Genomic DNA, 19,196 nt, shown 5'->3' with positions numbered 1-19,196 from the left:
AGAAGAAAAACGCATCACCTAGTAAGATCTCAGTAGAAGGAATAGCTCTAGCCAAACTTGTATCTTACCTGAAAGATTTGCGAGTGAAAGATGTTAAAACAATTTTTAAACACAGTGACTTAGTTAACTTTTACACAAGCAGAGTGAAGCAGATTGATTCCACTGCAGGTAAGGTTAACTCGACAAGATTAAAAGAAAGAATTATCAGAAAACCAAGAGGTTTGAAGGCACACAATGAAGGAAGAGATGTCCAGTTAGCTTTCGAAGAATGCGTAGGATCACCATTAGTATTTGCCTGTGACAAGTCAGAGTCTGACACCATGAATACTGCTAATGCAGCAAACAATGTTAGAAGGGACGTGATGCAGAAATCTGAAAACTTCAGTGGAATGTTTGGGGATCACTGTAGAAACCTATCGGTTCAGGGATTACTTCCTGTCCTTGTTAAAATGATACTTGATGGATCCGACATAAGGGAACAGTATTCCTATGAAAAAGCCACTACCAATATAGCATTGTCTATTTCCGAATTACTGATGTTTAATAGTGCAAAGAACTCAAGAACAGACGCTTCTTCAGTTCCTAGACATTACAGCAACAAATAAACTCCTATGCCTATGTACATTGCCCTTTCTCTCCACAGTCAAACGAGAAATCGAGAATTTATAGACAAGTTCCATAAAGTAGGTTATTTGTATTTCGTATGATAGGGTTTTGCAAATATCTGCTGACTTAGGAAATATCATTTCCACACTGTATGAGAGGGAATAAGTTGTGTGTCCATCAAAACAGAATTTACAAGTACGCACCAGTGGAAGTATTGATAACAAACTGATAATCACAACCCAAATTCTACGACTGCTAAAGGCTCCTTCCATGTCAGAGCAATATCTCTGACAACACCCAGAATGAGAAGTATAAGGAATTGATTGTGGTATTGTGGTGAATAATCCTAATATTGCAGTCAAAACAGATTTCTAATCTTCCAGTACTGAATACAAATATCGAACTAGCTTCAATGAATGATACAGATTATCAGTTCTGTTGGAAATGGCCTTTCTGCAGGGTTACCCCCAAACTATTTTGCCTTCCTCCTTTTTCTGACCTAATTTTTGCTGGCTTTAGGACTCTGCGCACATTTACTGCTAATCAGTGCTAAAGTGCATATGCTCTCTCCTTAAAACATGGTGACATTGGCTCATACCCAACTGGCTTATTTAATTTACTTGTAAGTCCCAAGTCAAGTGCCCTACATGTGCCCAGGGCCTGTAAATTAAATGCTACTAGTGGGCTGCACTACTGGTTGTGCCACCCACATACGTAGCCCCCTAACTAGGTCTCAGGCCTGCCATTGCAGGGCCTGTATGTGCAGTTTAACTGCCACTTCGACATGCATTTAAAAGTAATTGCCAAGCCTTAAACTCCCCTTTTTCTACATAAAAGTCACCCCTAAGATAGGCCCTAGGTAGCCTACAGGGCAGGGTGCTATGTAGATAAAAGGCAGGACATGAACCTGTGTGTTCTATATGACCTGGTAGTGTAAAACTCCTAAATTCGTTTTACACTGCTGTGGGGCCTGCTCCTTTCATAGAACAGCATTAGGGCTACCCTGATACACTGTTTGAGTGGTAGATACTGATCTGAAAGGAGTATCCAGGTCATATTTAGTATGGCCAGAATGGTAGAAGAAAGTCCTGCTTATTGGTGAAGTTGAAGTTTATATTACTATTTTAGAAATGCTACTTTTAGAAAGTGAGCATTTCTCTACACTTCAATTCTTCAGTGCCTTACAATCCACGTCTGGCTAGGTTTAGTTGATAGCTCCCTTGTGCATTTCACTCAGACAACCCCAAACATAGGATGCTCAGTCACACTTGTACACATCTGCACATTGAATGCTGTCTTCCTGGGCTGGGAGGGTGGAGGGCCTGACACATACATGCCAAAGGATAGTAGCCTGCCCTCACACAATGGAATGCTATACCCCCTACTGGGACCCTGGCATACCGGATGGAACGGAAAGGGGACCTGGTGCACTTCTAAGCCACTCTTTGAAGTTTCCCTCACTCCAAAGGCACATTTGGGTATTTAAACAGGGCCTCTGGCCCTACCAACTCAGACACTTCTGGACAAGATACCACTGGAGAAGAAACCCTGAACCACAACCTGCAACCTGCCAAAAGGAACTGCCTGGCTGCCCAAAGGATTAACCTGAATCCTTTTCTGCAAAGGACTGCTGCCTTGGTGTCCTCTGGCCCTGCAGAGAAGTGCTCTCCAAGGGCTTGGATAGAGCTTGCCTCCTGTTCCCTGAAGTCTCAGGACCAAAAATACTTCATTTCTGCAAAGGAACTCCTTGTGCGGCAAAAACTGACGCACAGCCTGCATCGCTGTGAGAAAATCGGTGCACGTCGAACCGGATCGATGCAGCCCGAGTTCCCGAAGAGGAGAATGACGCAGCGCCAGCGCTGTGACCAGAAATTTGACGTGTGGCCCACTGGATCGACAAAGCCGAGCCAGCACAGCGCAGCCCGACTTCTTGAGAGGAATCAACATAACGCCTGCTGTGCAGCAGAAATTTCCACGCATCGCCCACCGGATCGATGTAGCCCCTGTGACTTTGTCTTTCACACCCAGGATTTCAACGCATCGTACCTGGGGCGCCCGAAAACCCTGCAACCAGAAGAGGATCCCAGTCTACACGCCAGAAATCGACACAAAGCCTGCCCTGCGTGAAAACTCAAAGACGCATAGTCTGTGTGCCAGAAAAAAAAACAATTGACGCATACCTTCCCGTTTTCCACGCAACTCCTCCTCTGCAGTCCCTTGCAGAGAATTTGAACGCAAACCAGGTACTTTGCGCTGGCAAGAGACACTTGTTGCTTTTTAAAGACTAAGGACACTTTTTATAATTTTTACAGTGATATTTTAATGTATACTTATTGAATCTTGATAGTTTTGACCTGCTTCTTACAAGATAAATATTATATATTTTTCTAAACACCGTGTGGTGTATTTTTGTTGTGTTCTACTGGGTTATTGCATGATTTATTGCACAAATACTTTAAACTTTTACACATTGCCTTCTAAGTTAAGCCTGACTGCTCAGTGTCAAGCTACTAGAGGGTGGGCACAGGATAATTTGGATCGTGTGTGTGAGACTTACCCTGACTAGAGTGAGGGTCCTTGCTTGGACAGGGGGTAACCTGACTGCCAACCAAAGACCCCATTTCTAACAAGTTCCATTACTATCTGTAGTAGTTGATCGCCAAAGTGATCTAATTGATTTCTTCTGATGAAAGCATATCATGGGCAGCATATCCAGCATTACTGCTACCACCTATCAATACACCACTGTAAACTACTGCATTGTTGCTGCTGTTTACAGAAAGTGCTCATTCTAAATCCATTGTCTTGCATTGCATGAAAATTATTCCAGAGTCTGTTCATTATCTCAATCCAGGATGAACAGCTATTATTTCAATTGACCAACCTCTCGACGCCCTAGCAAAACAATTTGAATGTTATGTACAACACCTATATGGTGAAAACAAATATGCTGTGATGATGGGTGGGGGGAGGGGGGGGGCTTCATATCGAAATAACTTTCTTTAAAATACTTGGAGACTGGCTTTCGGACAGTGATGGACCAGTACGTCAGTGCAAGCTGACATCCCTTACATAGGAAAAGCTGATGCTATATTCAAGGTTTCCTACTTAACCCGTACACATCATGCTCATCAAATTGCGGTTGCTGCGCTGTACATATTACAGAAAAAGACTTATCAAGGTTATCCTGAATCCAGACAGTACCATTAAAAAATAAGGGAGTTTTCTAACGGGATTAAGTGGAAATTGAACAAGCACCCACCCTTCCAATTTTGGGCAATTGCTGTGGATCTGCAGATACTTGCTCATGAATTTGTATGTACAAGTACTTGTTCCAATGGTTCCATAAATGTTTGCTGCACACCCACACACTCACTCAGAGTTTCGTAAAGGAAAGCTTGTTGTCAATAAAAGCAACTGTGCATTTTCATCAATTGCTCTAGATCAAAATCATAAGGAGAAAAATACTATCATCAATGGAGATGGAGGTGCGCCGACCTTTGCTTTTGCAGTCGAAACTGTTAGCAAGATTAAGACCGTATACAAATTTGAATCATCATTGTTCCACATTATAGAAATGTTATAAGGGTTTAATATAGCCGTGTATTGTTTAATTACAACAGACAAATTATCCACATGTTCACAGTATGTGCTGTAAGGACAGAAATGGTGCAAATAATAAGTTTACTTTCACTACAGTGTGTTACTTATTCCTGGCGTCCTTATTGGTGGCTATTTTGGATTAATAATTATAATGTCTTAGCCTAGATCCAACCTGGGCATGAACGACCTGCATTGACTGGTACACATTAACTTTTGTGCCAATTTTGATGAAAATTGGAAGATATTGGTCAACCAGCTTGGATTTTGATTAGACTATACGACTTCATAGGCAAGATCCATTTGAGGTCTTGCTCTTTTATGATTACTATTACAAAGAAGAACATTTGTACCAACTTTTAGCTTTATATCACAAGGAGAACGATTTTCATTTGAAAACAGACTATTAAGAATGTTATAAGTATGTATCATTAGTCTGCATCTGTTGTGCCCACTGGTGTGCTGACATGGAGGAGGAAAATACAAACACCCCCTAATCTACATCAATTCGAGCTAGAAGAGGACCACCACTGTTAAGGACAGTTACACTGGTACATAATCAAAGTAATATGAAGCTTGTAGACTTGTGTCAAAGGGGCTTACACTTAGCACTGGGTAACTGTTTTACAGTAAGTTTCATCTGCAATGCCAATAAAAAACTGGTTAAAAAGACATAGTCAACATGAGATGATACAATTACTTGTGAACCAAGGACAATAAGTGAGTAAGAATGCAGAAGGGATCTAAAACATAGCATCATAGAGACCCATTATGGTTCACAAACAGAGGAAACGCGTCTGAAGTGGAAGCGGGAAGTTGCACTAGATTTAAAGTCCAATCCCTCTGCAGAGAAAGTGATCTTTGTGAGTTTTTTGAATTTCCACCCTAAACACTGAAGTGCTACTTGTCGTTCTAGCACCTCTGGATATGTTGGGTTTAGAGGCAAAGTAATAAGAATTACTCAAGCCGAGCAGCTTATAGGGCACCAAGCTGGATTCTGGTAGGGAGAGGGAGTCGAGCTGGGAGAAGTGCTCAGGCTTTCTCTGGATTGTGATTATTCATGCTACTGCATGAACAAAAGCTAGAATTGGTTAAAAACAGATAAGTAGGATAATGGGTCCATTGATGTGTAACAAGGCGAGCCCGGGCTGAGAATTTCAAAGGAGAGAGGAAGGACACTATTTTGCACAATAATGTAAGCTTGTGTTTTGATATTTGTGCTTTTTCTTGGTACACCATCATATTCTAATAGCACTTACTGTTCTAAATATGCGTGGGAGGAAAATTCTAATTTCTAGCTACAATATTCAGTATGGTTTGTAACAATAAGGTTATAAAAATGTCAGAAAAAGATCACATTTAAAGCCCATCTCTTTTTTGTACACCAGCCTTCATTGCAGTGTTTCACAGTTTAATCTGAAATTGGCAGAACAAAAGGTGCAATGCACATCCCTTGGCAGAGGAGAGATTATCTAGCATAACAAAAGGCGTTGGGCTAATCACTAGGCTGAACTTGTTTGAGTAACACTGCTGTTAAGCTTGCTTGCAATTTCAACACAGTCTTTGAAATGGTGTACTTAAGCACAGTGCTTAATTTGTAAATAGACACGTGCCGGTGCCCAAAGCTCTCCTCAAACACGCAGCTGCTGCGATTAAATGTGCGAGCATGGAATAAGAGGCAGCATAATCCTGAAGCCATCTTGGGCCTCTTCAATTCATTCACAGCCACTCGCTTCCGCTTCAGCTCACTGTTGCAGCTTTCTGTTTTCTCACTTTGTGATGCTTTCTCCTCCATCTTTCCCATATGTGTCTTTTGCTCACAGGGAATGCTTGATGCAGAAGAATAAGTACCTGTCCTCAAAAATAGGTGCTAGTGCCCCACACCGGAAACCACTGGTTCAAATTAAGCACTGGGTAAGCATGCACCACATTTTCAATAGGTTCTGTAGGACAGAAAAGCACTTCCTACAGATTATTATGGAGTCAGATTGTTGAAAGTCAAAGACTACCAATATGCAAAATAACCATAAAATAAACATGTATGTATTATGTCAATTTATTTGCCTCATGAGCATGAAAACATATTTGCACACTACAAATAATGTCGCAATCGAATTACCTAATTTTCAGAACCGCTTTATGGACATGTATGTACTTTCCATCCACTCGAAACTTCAGGTCTGCAGTTTCTATGCTGTCAAATTCCTTTTTCAGAGACTCTGCAACAGTTAGGAAGTCTTCATGTTCTAATAAAAAAGAAAATAGAACTGTGAAGAAGCTAAGTGTCAATTTAGGCTATTATTTCTTTATACCAGTAAGGGAAGAGTGAATGTAGTCAACTCTTAAAGTACGTTCAGGTTTCTGCACAGCTTTATGTTCAGTTTTAGCTACAAGCATAACATTGTCACACGTCTAATCAGACAATATACTTTTAGAAAACTGAGGGAAGATGTCTTGAATACAAAAATAAAAAAAAATATTTTAATGGGTCATAAGCCCTTAGTACAAACCACTTCTGAGCCTTGTTTATTAACCTGTAATCCAGTTGTGGCACCTGACCTTTCAGATTATTAGTTGTTGGGTATACTGATGGGCAATGGGGTGGGCATTTCTTTAAAGTAACACGCACACATGCATAGTGATGAGCAAACAGATGGGGAAATAGGTGGTAGAAGGGGAGGCATACAAAGAAACATTAATTGGACGTGGTAAGTATTTGATAAAAACCTTTATTGTAAAGTCATGATGGGTTCAGCAAATTATATTATCTTTGTGAGAAAATATGGAAAGCCTAAAGTTAACTCCTCAACTCTAAACTAAAATGATGAACTCTCATTGCTCGTATTGTTAAACTAACAGGATATAAGCTGGGTGTAATATATTTAGGGTTTCCGGATTTCAATTAAAACAGATTAGAACTAATAAAAACACCCCCAACGAGGATGTATACATTTTAGTAGAAACTGGAAAACACCAAATTTGGTTGCACTTTTACTGCTTTGGTGCATTTTGCTTCACGTTTACCGATTGGCACACCCTTGTGTTGAAGCCCCACATCTAAGCATGTCATGTGATGAATGTTCCCTCTATGACTCACTTGGACCATAAGCCACTTATTCCCTTTTCACAGCACAGCCGTAAATGCCCGTGAACAGTATGGATTCCCTGGGTATATACCTCCACTTCTGTTTTGGGAGCATGACTCACTTCTTGTGGCTACAGCTCACTGTTCACAACACACTGCTGTGTACTGATCAATAGGCTCTCAGTAAAACGAAGAGGAGGGCCCCAGTCCTGTGCACCAACATGATGCCATCCTTTTTCATGGACAGTGGGACACAGCTATGCTTTCTGAAACCTCAGGTAGTAAGATTGCTGTTCATATGGACACCTCTAGAAAGAATGTCCTCCCATAGAGTGATGTACTCAAAATTCTTGTTTTTAGTTTTACTCTGTGATGATCTGGACAGCATGCCTGTAGAAGCAGAATCCCCTCAGACTGGAGGGCAAAGATCACATCATGTACATCTTCAGCAGTCATGCCCAGGCCCAGAAAAGGTCCATGCACCAGTATTGCTGCAACTGTGCTGCCTACAGCATATACATTAAGTCAGAAAATCTTCAAGTTATTGTATGAGCTGCAAAGAGTCCAGCACGAAAGCATGAAGTAGCAGACACTGCTCTATGTTTCATAGTATATGCTCCATACCGTACGATTTGTGCACAGACCTTATTTGAGCCTGCATATGAACTAGAACATGCCCATGAAATAGCTCCAGTATCACGGAGTTCAACTTTCATTCTCACCGAGACCATGTCAAAATGACGCGTGAAAATTATGTTGCCAAAACCAGGTTAAGCACATTTCAAAATCACATTAGCACACAACAGTGAATTATTTAACCTCTTCAGTGTGGACGACGGCTCTGTGCCGTCCCCCGCAGCAGTGATCACGTGCTGAGGCTGGCTCGAGGCCATCCTCGCACACGAGGCAAGAAATCACACTGGTGCGAGGAAAAAATCCCTCTAGTGCAAGCATCAGAGGGATATTCTTTTATTATCTTAAGCCTCTGGAGCTGGGAGAAGAGCTTCTCCTGCACCAGAGGGTGTTTTTGTGTTTTCCCTTGTGTGTGCCAAGCGTGCCAACATCATTACACATAAAGTAAAAGTAGAATGAGACGATCAGCTCATTTATGTTAACTTACATGAGTGCTCGGGGCATATCTCAGTCAAAAAGCTCTGCTCCGTCGCCCCCCACCCCCTCCCCTCCCAAGCAGCTCCAATTTGGAAGGAGGAGCTGTAATTGGAAACGGGAGAACATTTCCCCTTTTTCAATTGTACCATTCCCCCGGTGGAAACCTGCTTGGGGATCGCTGAAGGAGGGCACTCCCCAAACAGGGATCAACCCACTATTTTTTGATGGTGGAGTTACCCAATTGCAATGGCCTAACTCCCCCCCTCCTCCCACACCAGGCCCAAAGTCTTTCCTCCCTCCCCCACCTCCAGGGGCAGGTTGGAGGTTGCCATCCCTCCACACCAGGGATTGTTATTTTTAGCAGAATGGGAGGAGTCAGCCCTCCCAGGCATTATGCCTAGCCCCCATCCATCCAAATGGACCCGCATCAGTATTTCTGCCCTGTCAGCGGCAGACAGGAGATGTTTTCTTCCAATCTGCCCCTGGTGGGGGCAGAAAGCCCACTAGACCACCAGGAATTATATCTGGAGGTCCCCTCCCCCCATCATGGGGCTAGTGCTCCCCTCTCTCCTGGGCTCAAAAGTCTTTCTGCGCTGGGGAGTCGGGAATTAGACAGAAAACCTACTAGACAACAGGATTTTTTTTTTTGTGGAGAAATAACCGGGGGGCGACCTGCCTAGACACTGGGCCTAACCCCACCCTTCGAATGACCCACAAGAGTCTTTGTGACTACCCCTGACCTCAGTCACATAAGAAGTCTTTATCTCCAATCTGGCCAAGTGAGTGGAGCAGAAAGCCCACTCGACAACAGGGAGTTTTTTTTATTGCTACAAGGTGTGGGGGTGGCCTGCCTACTCGCCCACACATCAGGCCTAGCCTCCGCCTATAAGATGACCCAAACAGTCTTTCTGTCCCTCCGTGGGGAATAAAGCATCCCCATCCTTTTCACAAGATGATATTTTTTTTTTTATACATATGAGCAGCAGAGTAGGGCTAAGTCCCAATGCCATCCTACTTCAATGCTGAATGGTTGGAGTTTCCAAGTCCGGGTGAGCTGCTACCTGGGGAACCACCAAACCCATTTCTGCATGGTGAGTCCATTGTGGTATGCCTCGCATGGATCCCACAAAGTTTTCTTACCCTAAATGCCATGCAAACCACAAATTTTGCATAAAATTGCACATTTCCGTTGCATTTCTGTGACAAACTTACATAATCAGCAGGAACCCACAAAATTCCTACCACCCAGTGTTCCCCCACTTGTCCTGATCCAAAGCAATCCCACGTGTATGACTTCGCCTAGTGCCCTCGACAGGTACAAATCAAACCAGGGTCAATGAGAGTCCCTCCATGAGACTCCCACTGACCTGGGTTTAATGCTCGACTATCGCGTGCACTAGGCCCAGCCACACAAGTGAGGTAGCATTTTTATCAGAAGACATAGGGGAATGCTGATTCCAGAACCTTCCATCACAGGTATGAGAGGAAAATGTGTCTTTTTTTTTTTTATCAACGTTTTAGATGTGCAAGGGGATTCTGGGTACATCAACCTGGTGACAGTAATGGCAAGTAACCCCATCCTGGTTTCCCCAAGGTGTCTAGATTAAAAATATTTACAGGTTTGCTAGGTTTCCCTAGGTGCCGGCTGAGCTAGGGCCCAAAATCCACAACTACCCACTTTGTAAACAAGCAGTGGCAAAGCAAATAGGTTTCGCCTTTGTGAGACCTATTGTCGTTGTCAATGTTTTTTAACCCCTTCGCTGCCAGGTCTTTTCCCCCTCAGGTGCCAGGCCTTTTTTTGGCTATTTGTGGTAGTTTGCGCTTAGGCCCTCATAACTTTTTGTCCACATAAGCTACCCTTGCCAAATTTGTGTCCTTTTTCCCCAACATCCTAGGATTCTAGAAGTACCCAGAGTTTGTGGGTTCCTCTGAAGGAGACCAAGAAATTAGCCAAAATGCAGTGACAATTTCGTATTTTTTTAAAATGGGGAAAAAAGGGCTGCAGAAGAAGGCTTGTGATTTTGTTCCCTGAAAATGTCATCAACAAGGGGTTTGCGGTGCTAAAATCACCATCTTCACAGCTTTCAGGAACAGGCAGACTTGAACCAGAAAACCATAATTTTTTGTGCTTTTAGCCTCCTTCCATTTAGTGACAGAAATGAGTAGGAAACCAATGCTGGATCCCGGAGACCTAAACATTTCTAAAAAGTAGACAAAATTCTGAATTAAAAAAGGGGTCATTTGTGTAGATCCTACAAGGTTTTCCTACAGAAAATAACAGCTGAAATAAAAAAAAATATTCAAATTGAGCTGAAGAAAACAACCATTTATCTCCACGTTTTACTATGTAACTTTTTCCTGCAATGTCAGATTTGTGAAAGCAATATACCGTTACGTCTGCTGGACTCTTCTGGTTGCGGGGATATATAGGGCTTGTAGTTTTATCAAGAAAGGAGCTGCACCTTGCAAAGGTTTTCCTTGTATACAACAATTTATTTGTGAAATATAAATAGTGAAAAATAGGTCTCAAGGAAACCTTTGTATTTCCAAAATGGGCACAAGATAAGGTGTTGAGCAGCAGTGGTTATTTGCACGTCTGAATTCCGGGGTCCCCATACTAGCATGTGATTTACAGGGCATTTCTCAAATAGTCGTCTTTTTTTTTTTACACACGGTCTTACATTTGGAAGGAAAAAATGTAGAGAAAGACAAGGGGCAATAACACGTGTTGCATGAGTAGGCCTAATGCCTGCAACAGGAAACGCAACATGGACACATCACATTTTTTACATTGAAAATTGACGTGTTTTTTGCAAAGTGCCTAGCTGTGGATTTTGGCCTCTAGCTCAGCCGGCACCTAGGGAAACCTACCAAACCGGTGCATTTTTTTTAAACTGGACACCTAGGGGAATCCAGGATGGGGTGACTTGTGGGGCACAGAATCCTTTACAAACCTCAAAATTTGGCCAAAGTGCAATTTTTCCTCACATTTCGGTGACAAAGTTCTGGAATCTGAGAGAAGCCACAAATTTACTTCCACTCAGCGTTGCCCCAAGGAAATGCCCCAAAACACAACATGGACACATCAAAATGATAAAATGCAAAACTAACTGTTTTTGGGAAGGTAGGGTGGGGGCACCTGCGATTATGGTCCTGGGCTCAGCAGCCATATAGGGAAACCTGCCAAACCCAAACATTTCTGAAAACTAGACACCTGAGGGAATCCAGGGAGGTGTGACTTGCGTGGATCCTCCAGTGTTTTCTTACCCAGAACACTCAGCAAACCTCCAATTTAGCTAAAAAAAAATCTAACTTTTCCCACATTTCTGTGTGGGATCCCATACCGGGTCAAATTTCCAATCACCCAACGTCCCCCTCAGTCTCCTGGTAAAAATGAACCTCAATTGTGTAGGTGGGCAAAGTACCTGTGACAGGAAAGAGCCAAAAACATTGAAATTGAGGGGGAACCAAAGTCGGTCCAAAAGGGCAGCTTGAAAAAAATCATTTTTAGGCTGACAAGTGGGACAGAATTTTTATCGGTATAGATGCAACAATGCTGGGTGGTAGGAATTTTGGGGATTCCTGCAGATTCAAGAATGTTCCGTCACAAAAATGTGGGAAAAATATGTGATTTCCAGCAAAGTTGGAGGTTTGCAGGGCATTGTGGGTAAGAAAATTGTGCGGGGTGAATGTGAAGCACACCACTTTGGACTCACCCAGATATTTAGTTTTCAGTTGTATCTAGGTCTTGTGGATTTTTCTACATGGCAGCGCCCCAAAGTCCAAAAAGTGCAGCCCTCACCATTCCAAGAGGGGCGATTTTGAGAATTAGACAAGCTCTCGTGGCCTAAATGTAAAACCAAAATCCAAAATATTCAAATGTCCTCTTGCTTGCTGTGGGATAAGATGTTTTAGTGTGCGGGGAGAGCTGAAAGACGGTTAACCCCTTCAGTTGGGGTGGGGGCATAACCATGCCCATACTGGTTAGTAACTACTGCCCCACTATTCTTTTTTTTATTCCCCGGCATCTATATGCGCAAATGAATGGCATATATGTGAACAGGTGATTGAGACTGTGTCATATGTAGCTGCAGCACAGGACAAACCGTTTGTTTGCCATATGTGGCACACTTACATGTATAACACAAACATACAACAATTTTTTTAAATGTGAGAAATTCAAAGTGCAAAAAAAAAAGTTCATTCTGCACTTTACATTTCTCCCACTTAAAATAATGGCTGTAATTTTCACTTATAAATGTGGTTCTGTGCCCAGAAAATTAAACTGAAGAGTTGACTTTGTTTATATGGATTCCATAAAACTTATAAGGCCCGATTCACAAAGGTAAACTTAGACGTTTGATCTTAACTTAGACCAAACGTCTAAGCTTGGGCACACAAAGGGCATTTACAAGTAGTACCCTTACCTCGGCACTCGGGCAGAGATAGTCTTCGTAAAACATTAAGATGTAATTGGCTTAACTAAAATTGGAGAAAGACATTTATACTTAATGTTTTATAGAAAAAGTGTTCTACACTTTACATTTCTCCCATTTGAAAAAAAAGACTATTTTACAGGTATAAATATGGCACAGTGTTTACTGGCCAATAGGAGCAAAATGACTACTGCTTGTAAATGTGAAAATGAAGAGTTACTCATTAAGCTGACTTTTCATCATAATTGTCTCCCATTGAAAAGCATTCAGAAACATCATTTTGTTCTCACACCCCAATATTGAGTTGAAAAGGACTTTTATTTAAGAGTTAAATACTTCAGTGCTTAAGTTCTTCACCTCTGTGCCCCAGCCTGGCCCATAAGTCAGACTGAGTACTGCTCATTATTGGGCTCTGTTCTATGCAGCCTGGTGATAATAATGTAAAGTAAACACAGCCTTCCCTTTATTTTAAAAGAAAAATGTGAACCTGTGCTTATTTAAAAATGAACTCAGGGCGAGCTACTGTGAAGGAGTCTGGCAGCTAGTGGTAGGTCATAATTAACTGGTTGGAGACACCTGTTCTAATCAGATTGGCTGACTTCTTGTTCACTCAAAATTTCAGGCCTGATATTTATATATGGAGGACCTTCTGTTGCTTAGAGACATCTCAGAACTTTTTAACTTGATAGATAATATGTTATCCCGGACTGAAATGATTAATAACGAATAGCTCAATGATCTGAATTCTCACCTCTGACCAATGTGGTGTTCTGGGGGTGCTGGGGGTCCAAAATTGGTAAACTGAACCCAACTTATTGTGTAATAGTCACATCGGATATATTTGGGACCACTTAGGGACAGCAGACGTGCAGTAGTTAGCTCTACGTGAAGGAACATGTTATTAACATATTTGCTGTTTTCACAGTACTAAAAATATATTGACATAAGCATAGATCATTAAAGACAGCCATTTTGAAAATGAAGTAAGTGATATTTTGCTGTCAGAGTCCAATATACATGTTTTGTCTCTTCGATTTCTCTCCTTCCCACACAACACTTCACTTAATTTAATTTTTCTTTCATGCTATGTCGCCTTCCGTCTCTTGTAATTCTCTAAAAGACCATCCCCCACCCCCAGGCATGGCCCTCGTCACCAGAGAACAGAAAATGTAATGTATATTAGGCTTTTAGCCTTTCCCTGGTACCCTGAAACCTTTCTAGGATAATGAGTCTTTTGTATTTTAAGAAAATCCAAATAATATCGCTGTGGCTTAACATCTTAGGGCCATATGTATGAACACACTTTCCCATAGACACAGAATGGGCAAAACTGCTTGCTACATCTGTCCCTTAGTTACAGGGCACCCAGTGTACGCGGGTACCGTTTCCCTGGCGCAAGGCATTAACTGGATGCCTTCACTGATCCACATTTACCACGCAGGGCCATGTTGCTGTACGAGATAGTGACTCATATTGCAAGGTCACACATGCTGTGCACAGCATTATTGTCATTACTTGTCTTATTGCTCCTACATCAATTAATACAGTGAAAACGAAAGCCTGCAAAAGTTTTAATTATAAAACATGTCATTTGCATTATATCGATTGGTGCTGTTACATTACAACAAATGCCATTTAAAGTGTATATCAAACTGGTGATTTTATTATGCATCTGCACTGCTACAATTATAAAAGTGATTATGAACATAAAGCAAAAAGTAAAAAAATAAATAATCTTTCCCCTCCTGTTTCTAAAAGACAAAGCAATTCAAGATGACTGTAAACATCCAATCATTTTCTAAATGAATCAGCACTACATCCTCCACTCTCTAAACATCAAACAGTTGCCAGTGGTTCAGAGATGAGCATACTGAAAGCAGACTCAGGGCTTGGTTGTGTCCATTGGGTTGCTGGGAGGGCAGAGGAGTAGTCACTAATTTCTTTGTGTATGTGCCTTTCAGAGCGCCTTGAAAGATGCTGCCATACAGACCCCACTGAAGGTGTTCTTGGGTGGAAGGACAACTCACAAAGCACCATTCACTGTTTCCAGAGAAGAGAAAGGAAGCGTCCTGCAACATCCTGGGGGAAGAGGATTTAAAAACCTTGCTGGAGGGTGGTTTAAAAATAGCAGAAGACAGGAATGGCTTTTAATACAAGGGAGAGTGGAAGGAGGGCAGGGGGTGAGTTTAAAAAAAGAAAAAAAGAAAAAAAGAAGAAAAAAAAAAAGGAGCTGGAGAATTTAAGAAACATGAAACAACAAACATGCTTAATCTCAAAGAAAAAAGTAGGACCATAAAAGGTGGAGGAAAAGCTTGTTGAAAGGGGTATTTGGTCCAAACTCCACTGATAAGAAAACACACAAAGAGATAGATAAATACAACAGGATATAGCATGCTGCAACCAACAGAAAGCAAGCAAAACAGAGTGACAAGCATATTAAAAAAATGAAAATTAAGTGCAGGATGTAAGCCCCTTTTAAGATTTTTTTTTTCATTACAAAAGATTTCACAAGCAAGCACAAGGGCAGTATAGGCGAAACCTAAAAACTGGTTAGTTTTGAGTGGAAATGTGATGTATCCATGTTGTGTTTTGGCATATTCCCTGTCAGGGGCACTAGTCCTACACGTACAAGTGAGGGTACCATTTGTATCAGAAGACATGTGGAATCATAGAATAGTAGGATATTTATTATTACCTACAGGATTTCACTGCATTTGCACCATCCAAATGTGAGCCAGTTTGTAAGAAAGAAGACATTTTGAAAAATACTCTGTAAATCATATGCTTATACAGGTACTCACAAATTCAGAGATGTACAAGTAACCAATGCTCCTAAATTCCATACCTTGTGCCCATTTCAGAAATGCATAGGTTATCTGTTTTTTAATAAAGTGTTTTTATTGGGGTTTTGCATTGAACAATAACACAGGTATGAACAGCCCATGCAACCTAAAGGGTTGCATCAAAATGGAATGGTGACAGCAGGGTAATGTAGGACATGAGGGCATCCGATGAGTGGGTGAATAACTTGAGACATATCCTGGAGTGTAGTTTGGCTCATGTGCCTAGACTAGTAGTAGTGGGTGCATGTTCATAAACCATGGGGAAGAGAGAAAATAGAGGGGGGAAGATAGTGGTGAGGTAGGACCAGAGTTCTATTAAGTAAAGTTGGCTGCTATGCACAAAGTGTGCGACTGACACACAGACGTGGTTGCATCCAAGTTGGATTATTGCTGGAGAGGGTCCCTGGGGGGCGATGGGATGGGGGTGAGGGTAGACAGTACTTCTAATGTTGTCTGGAAGTGAGCATAGGGCTAGGAGGAATAAAAGGGAATGTAATTGAGGCAAGGAGGGTTACCGGTGAGGAGGTAGCCGGCTAGGGTTCACAGGGTAGGTCATCATTCTGTATTAATTGGAGATATTGGTCGAGAAGGGTGTCCCAAGCAGGGGAATTGGGGTGCTTGCATAGAAGACGGACCTCCCTCAAAGAGCAGGACCTCCGCCTCAGCTCTTCCCCAGTGCTGCAGCTCTCCATACCATGCATTGGGTGCAGGGGGCTGACTCAGTCTCCAGTGTAATGTGAGGAGGAGCGAGGCTGGCAAAGCATGCCCTCACCGCTATGCCCTTCCCATGCTTTAAAATGCCCAGGGTGTAGGCTTCCTAAGTATAGATGTCTGGAGGTTCTGTTACTTCACTGAATGTTTTGTGGAACGTGCACCAAAATGTGGAGAGGGTGGGGCATGACCACAGCATGTGTTGATCTGCTGGCAGTGGGTGGCAGCTCAGGTAGCCCGAATGAGTGGTGGGGAAGAAGCAATTAAGTTGTTCAGGTGTTAAATAAGCCCTGTGGAGGATAGTGAACTGCGTGCTTTTGAAGCGGGCATTTAGGGAAACCCAGTGTAGGAATTTAAGCGCCCTGTCCCATTCGGCATCACTTGAAGTGCCCGTCCAGAGTCAGCATCCCATTCTTCTCTCAGCGGGACCCTAGTGTGCTCTCTTAGTGCCTTATAACCTCATGTTATAAGGTGATGGTCTGTTCACATCTTTAGTAGAGTCTATATAACTGAGCGGGTTTGGGGTCTGCATATACTGTCAACTAAAGGGTGCAAAATATGTGTTGCAATTCTCTTGGGGAGGGCGAAATCCCAAGAATAGATAGGGATCAGGCAAGCCAGGGTGCTAAGTCTGCTGAGCGGAAACCAGGGGGCGTGGAAGGCTTTGTAGGAGGAATGCTGGAGCATAAGGAGTGACTTGGTGAGTAGGGCGACCTACCCTCTTGATGCATCTGTGAGCGATTGTGACTTGTAACAACTGCAGGGCCGGAGAGGCAGTCCCAGGCAACAGGAATCTCTATAGCACCAAAGGAGGAAGGGACCCCAAGAATGCATATTTTTTGACTAGACTGAGTTGTGCAGGCTACCCTGAGTACCAATGGAGCTCGGTCGACCAATAGTAGGCCTCAAACAAGGGAACACCAAGGTTGCCTCTGCACCCCGGTATCTAGAAATACATATGTTACCTTAATACCTATGTTTCACTTTACATATGTCACCATATGAATTGGTACACAGTGAAAAACCCACTGTATTGGTGCAGATCAGTTGTTGGCTCTGGGTACCTCAGGTTCTTGAAGAACCTACAAGCCCTACATGTCTTTACAACCAAAAGGGTCTAGCATATGTAATGGTACGTTGCTTTTCTAAATTGGCCATCGTGACAAAAAGTTACAGATGAAAACATTGTCACAAATGGCTGTTTTTTCCTACTCGTTTTCAATATCTCTTTATTTCAATAGTTAGTTTTTTTGTGAAAACCGTATGGAATCTACACATGGACTCTTGCTGATTTTGGAATTTTGTCTACTTCTCAGAAGTATACAGCTTTCCTGGGTAACCCATGCGTTTCACACTGGTTTGCACCACAAACTGGACGAAGAGCACACAAAATACAAAAAATGGGCTACCTTTTTGAATTATGCAGAAACTGTAATAAAATGTAATTTTTTTTTATTCAACTCCTAGAAAGATGGTGTCTTTAGCACATCAAACCGTTTGTTGACGCCGTTTTTATGAAAACAATTACATTTTTATCCAGAGCACTTTTTTCCTATTTTTCCCCCAAAAACTCATCATTAGCTATGTTTTGGCTATTTTCTCGGTTCACTCCAGGAGAATCAATAAACCTTGAGCACCTTTAGAATCCCCAGGATGTTGGGGGAAATGACACAAATTGGGCATGGATAGCTTATGTGGACAAAAAGTTATGGAAGCCTAAGTGTGAACTACCCCAAATAGCCAAAAAAGACTTCGCACTGGGGGGTTCTAGCAGCTAAAGGGTTAATGGAAACATACTGATCTGTACTCATTCTTTTTCCCAAGATGGAAAATGCACTAAGATAGTTCGCACTGCACGGAAGACAAAGGTAAAGTGCTTTGGGCAACTGTCACCCAGACCTGAGTCCCAGAGGTGCGTTCAAATAAACATGGGAAGAAAATGATTGGTAAAAATCAAAGCATAGTTGTCCCGGTGCTGGCTTTCAAACACAAAATCCTACAGCATGACCTAAAAATATAAAATAATCTGCACAGGCAAATGACCCAAGGCATCTTGCAGCTCATGAAATTTCTCCGGTACCTCAGCTGCTTCTTTAGACAGCAGCAGCAGTTTGCTGTCACCAAAGACAACATAGCCTACAGTATACATATTCATTCCTAACCAGACTTCTCCCCTTTGAGCATGAATATAAGAGGTAAGACACTAACTACATTCAATACCCTGGACCTTTCTTGGTATCTCGACAAAGGGCACAGCAGTGTGACTCTTGTTTGCAGCAACAGAATCGAGCGCTCCACAATATGTTTCTCACGTCTTAAGTTGAAAGGAAAATGTCACTTACCCAGTGTACATCTGTTCGTGGCATTAGTCGCTGCAGATTCACATGCTGTGCATAGTCCGCCGTCTGGTGTTGGGCTCGGAGTGTTACAAGTTGTTTTTCTTCGAAGAAGTCTTTTCGAGTCACGAGACCGAGGGACTCCTCCCACTTCGGTTCCATTGCGCATGGGCGTCGACTCCATCTTAGATTGTTTTCCCCGCAGAGGGTGAGGTAGGAGTTGTGTATGCTAGTAATAGTGCCCATGCAATGGAATGAATACGTATGTACAAAATGAAGGTTAAAGTAATATATTTACAAATGTACAAATATTGAAAATATACTTCCAAACGGCTACAGGCTCCCGGGGAGGAGGGTGGGCGCATGTGAATCTGCAGCGACTAATGCCACGAACAGATGTACACTGGGTAAGTGACATTTTCCGTTCGGTGGCATGTGTAGCTGCAGATACACATGCTGTGCATAGACT

The 19,196-nt window shown here is 42.3% G+C and overlaps 1 protein-coding gene across 3 annotated transcripts in view; it reads right to left on the bottom strand.

Moving 5' to 3' along the window:
- RCBTB1 (RCC1 and BTB domain containing protein 1) overlaps positions 1-19,196 on the bottom strand; it is a 330,491-nt gene that overhangs the window by 139,649 nt on the left and 171,646 nt on the right. For all 3 annotated transcript variants that reach the window (XM_069205364.1, XM_069205366.1, XM_069205365.1), the window contains exon 9: positions 6,326-6,452. In XM_069205364.1, coding sequence (XP_069061465.1) covers positions 6,326-6,452 — 127 coding nt within the window. The remainder of the gene's footprint in view (positions 1-6,325; positions 6,453-19,196) is intronic.

The sequence above is a fragment of the Pleurodeles waltl genome, chromosome 8 (assembly GCF_031143425.1).
Source record: "Pleurodeles waltl isolate 20211129_DDA chromosome 8, aPleWal1.hap1.20221129, whole genome shotgun sequence".
Classification (NCBI taxonomy): domain Eukaryota; kingdom Metazoa; phylum Chordata; class Amphibia; order Caudata; family Salamandridae; genus Pleurodeles; species Pleurodeles waltl.
This window is presented reverse-complemented; position numbering and strand designations above follow the sequence as displayed.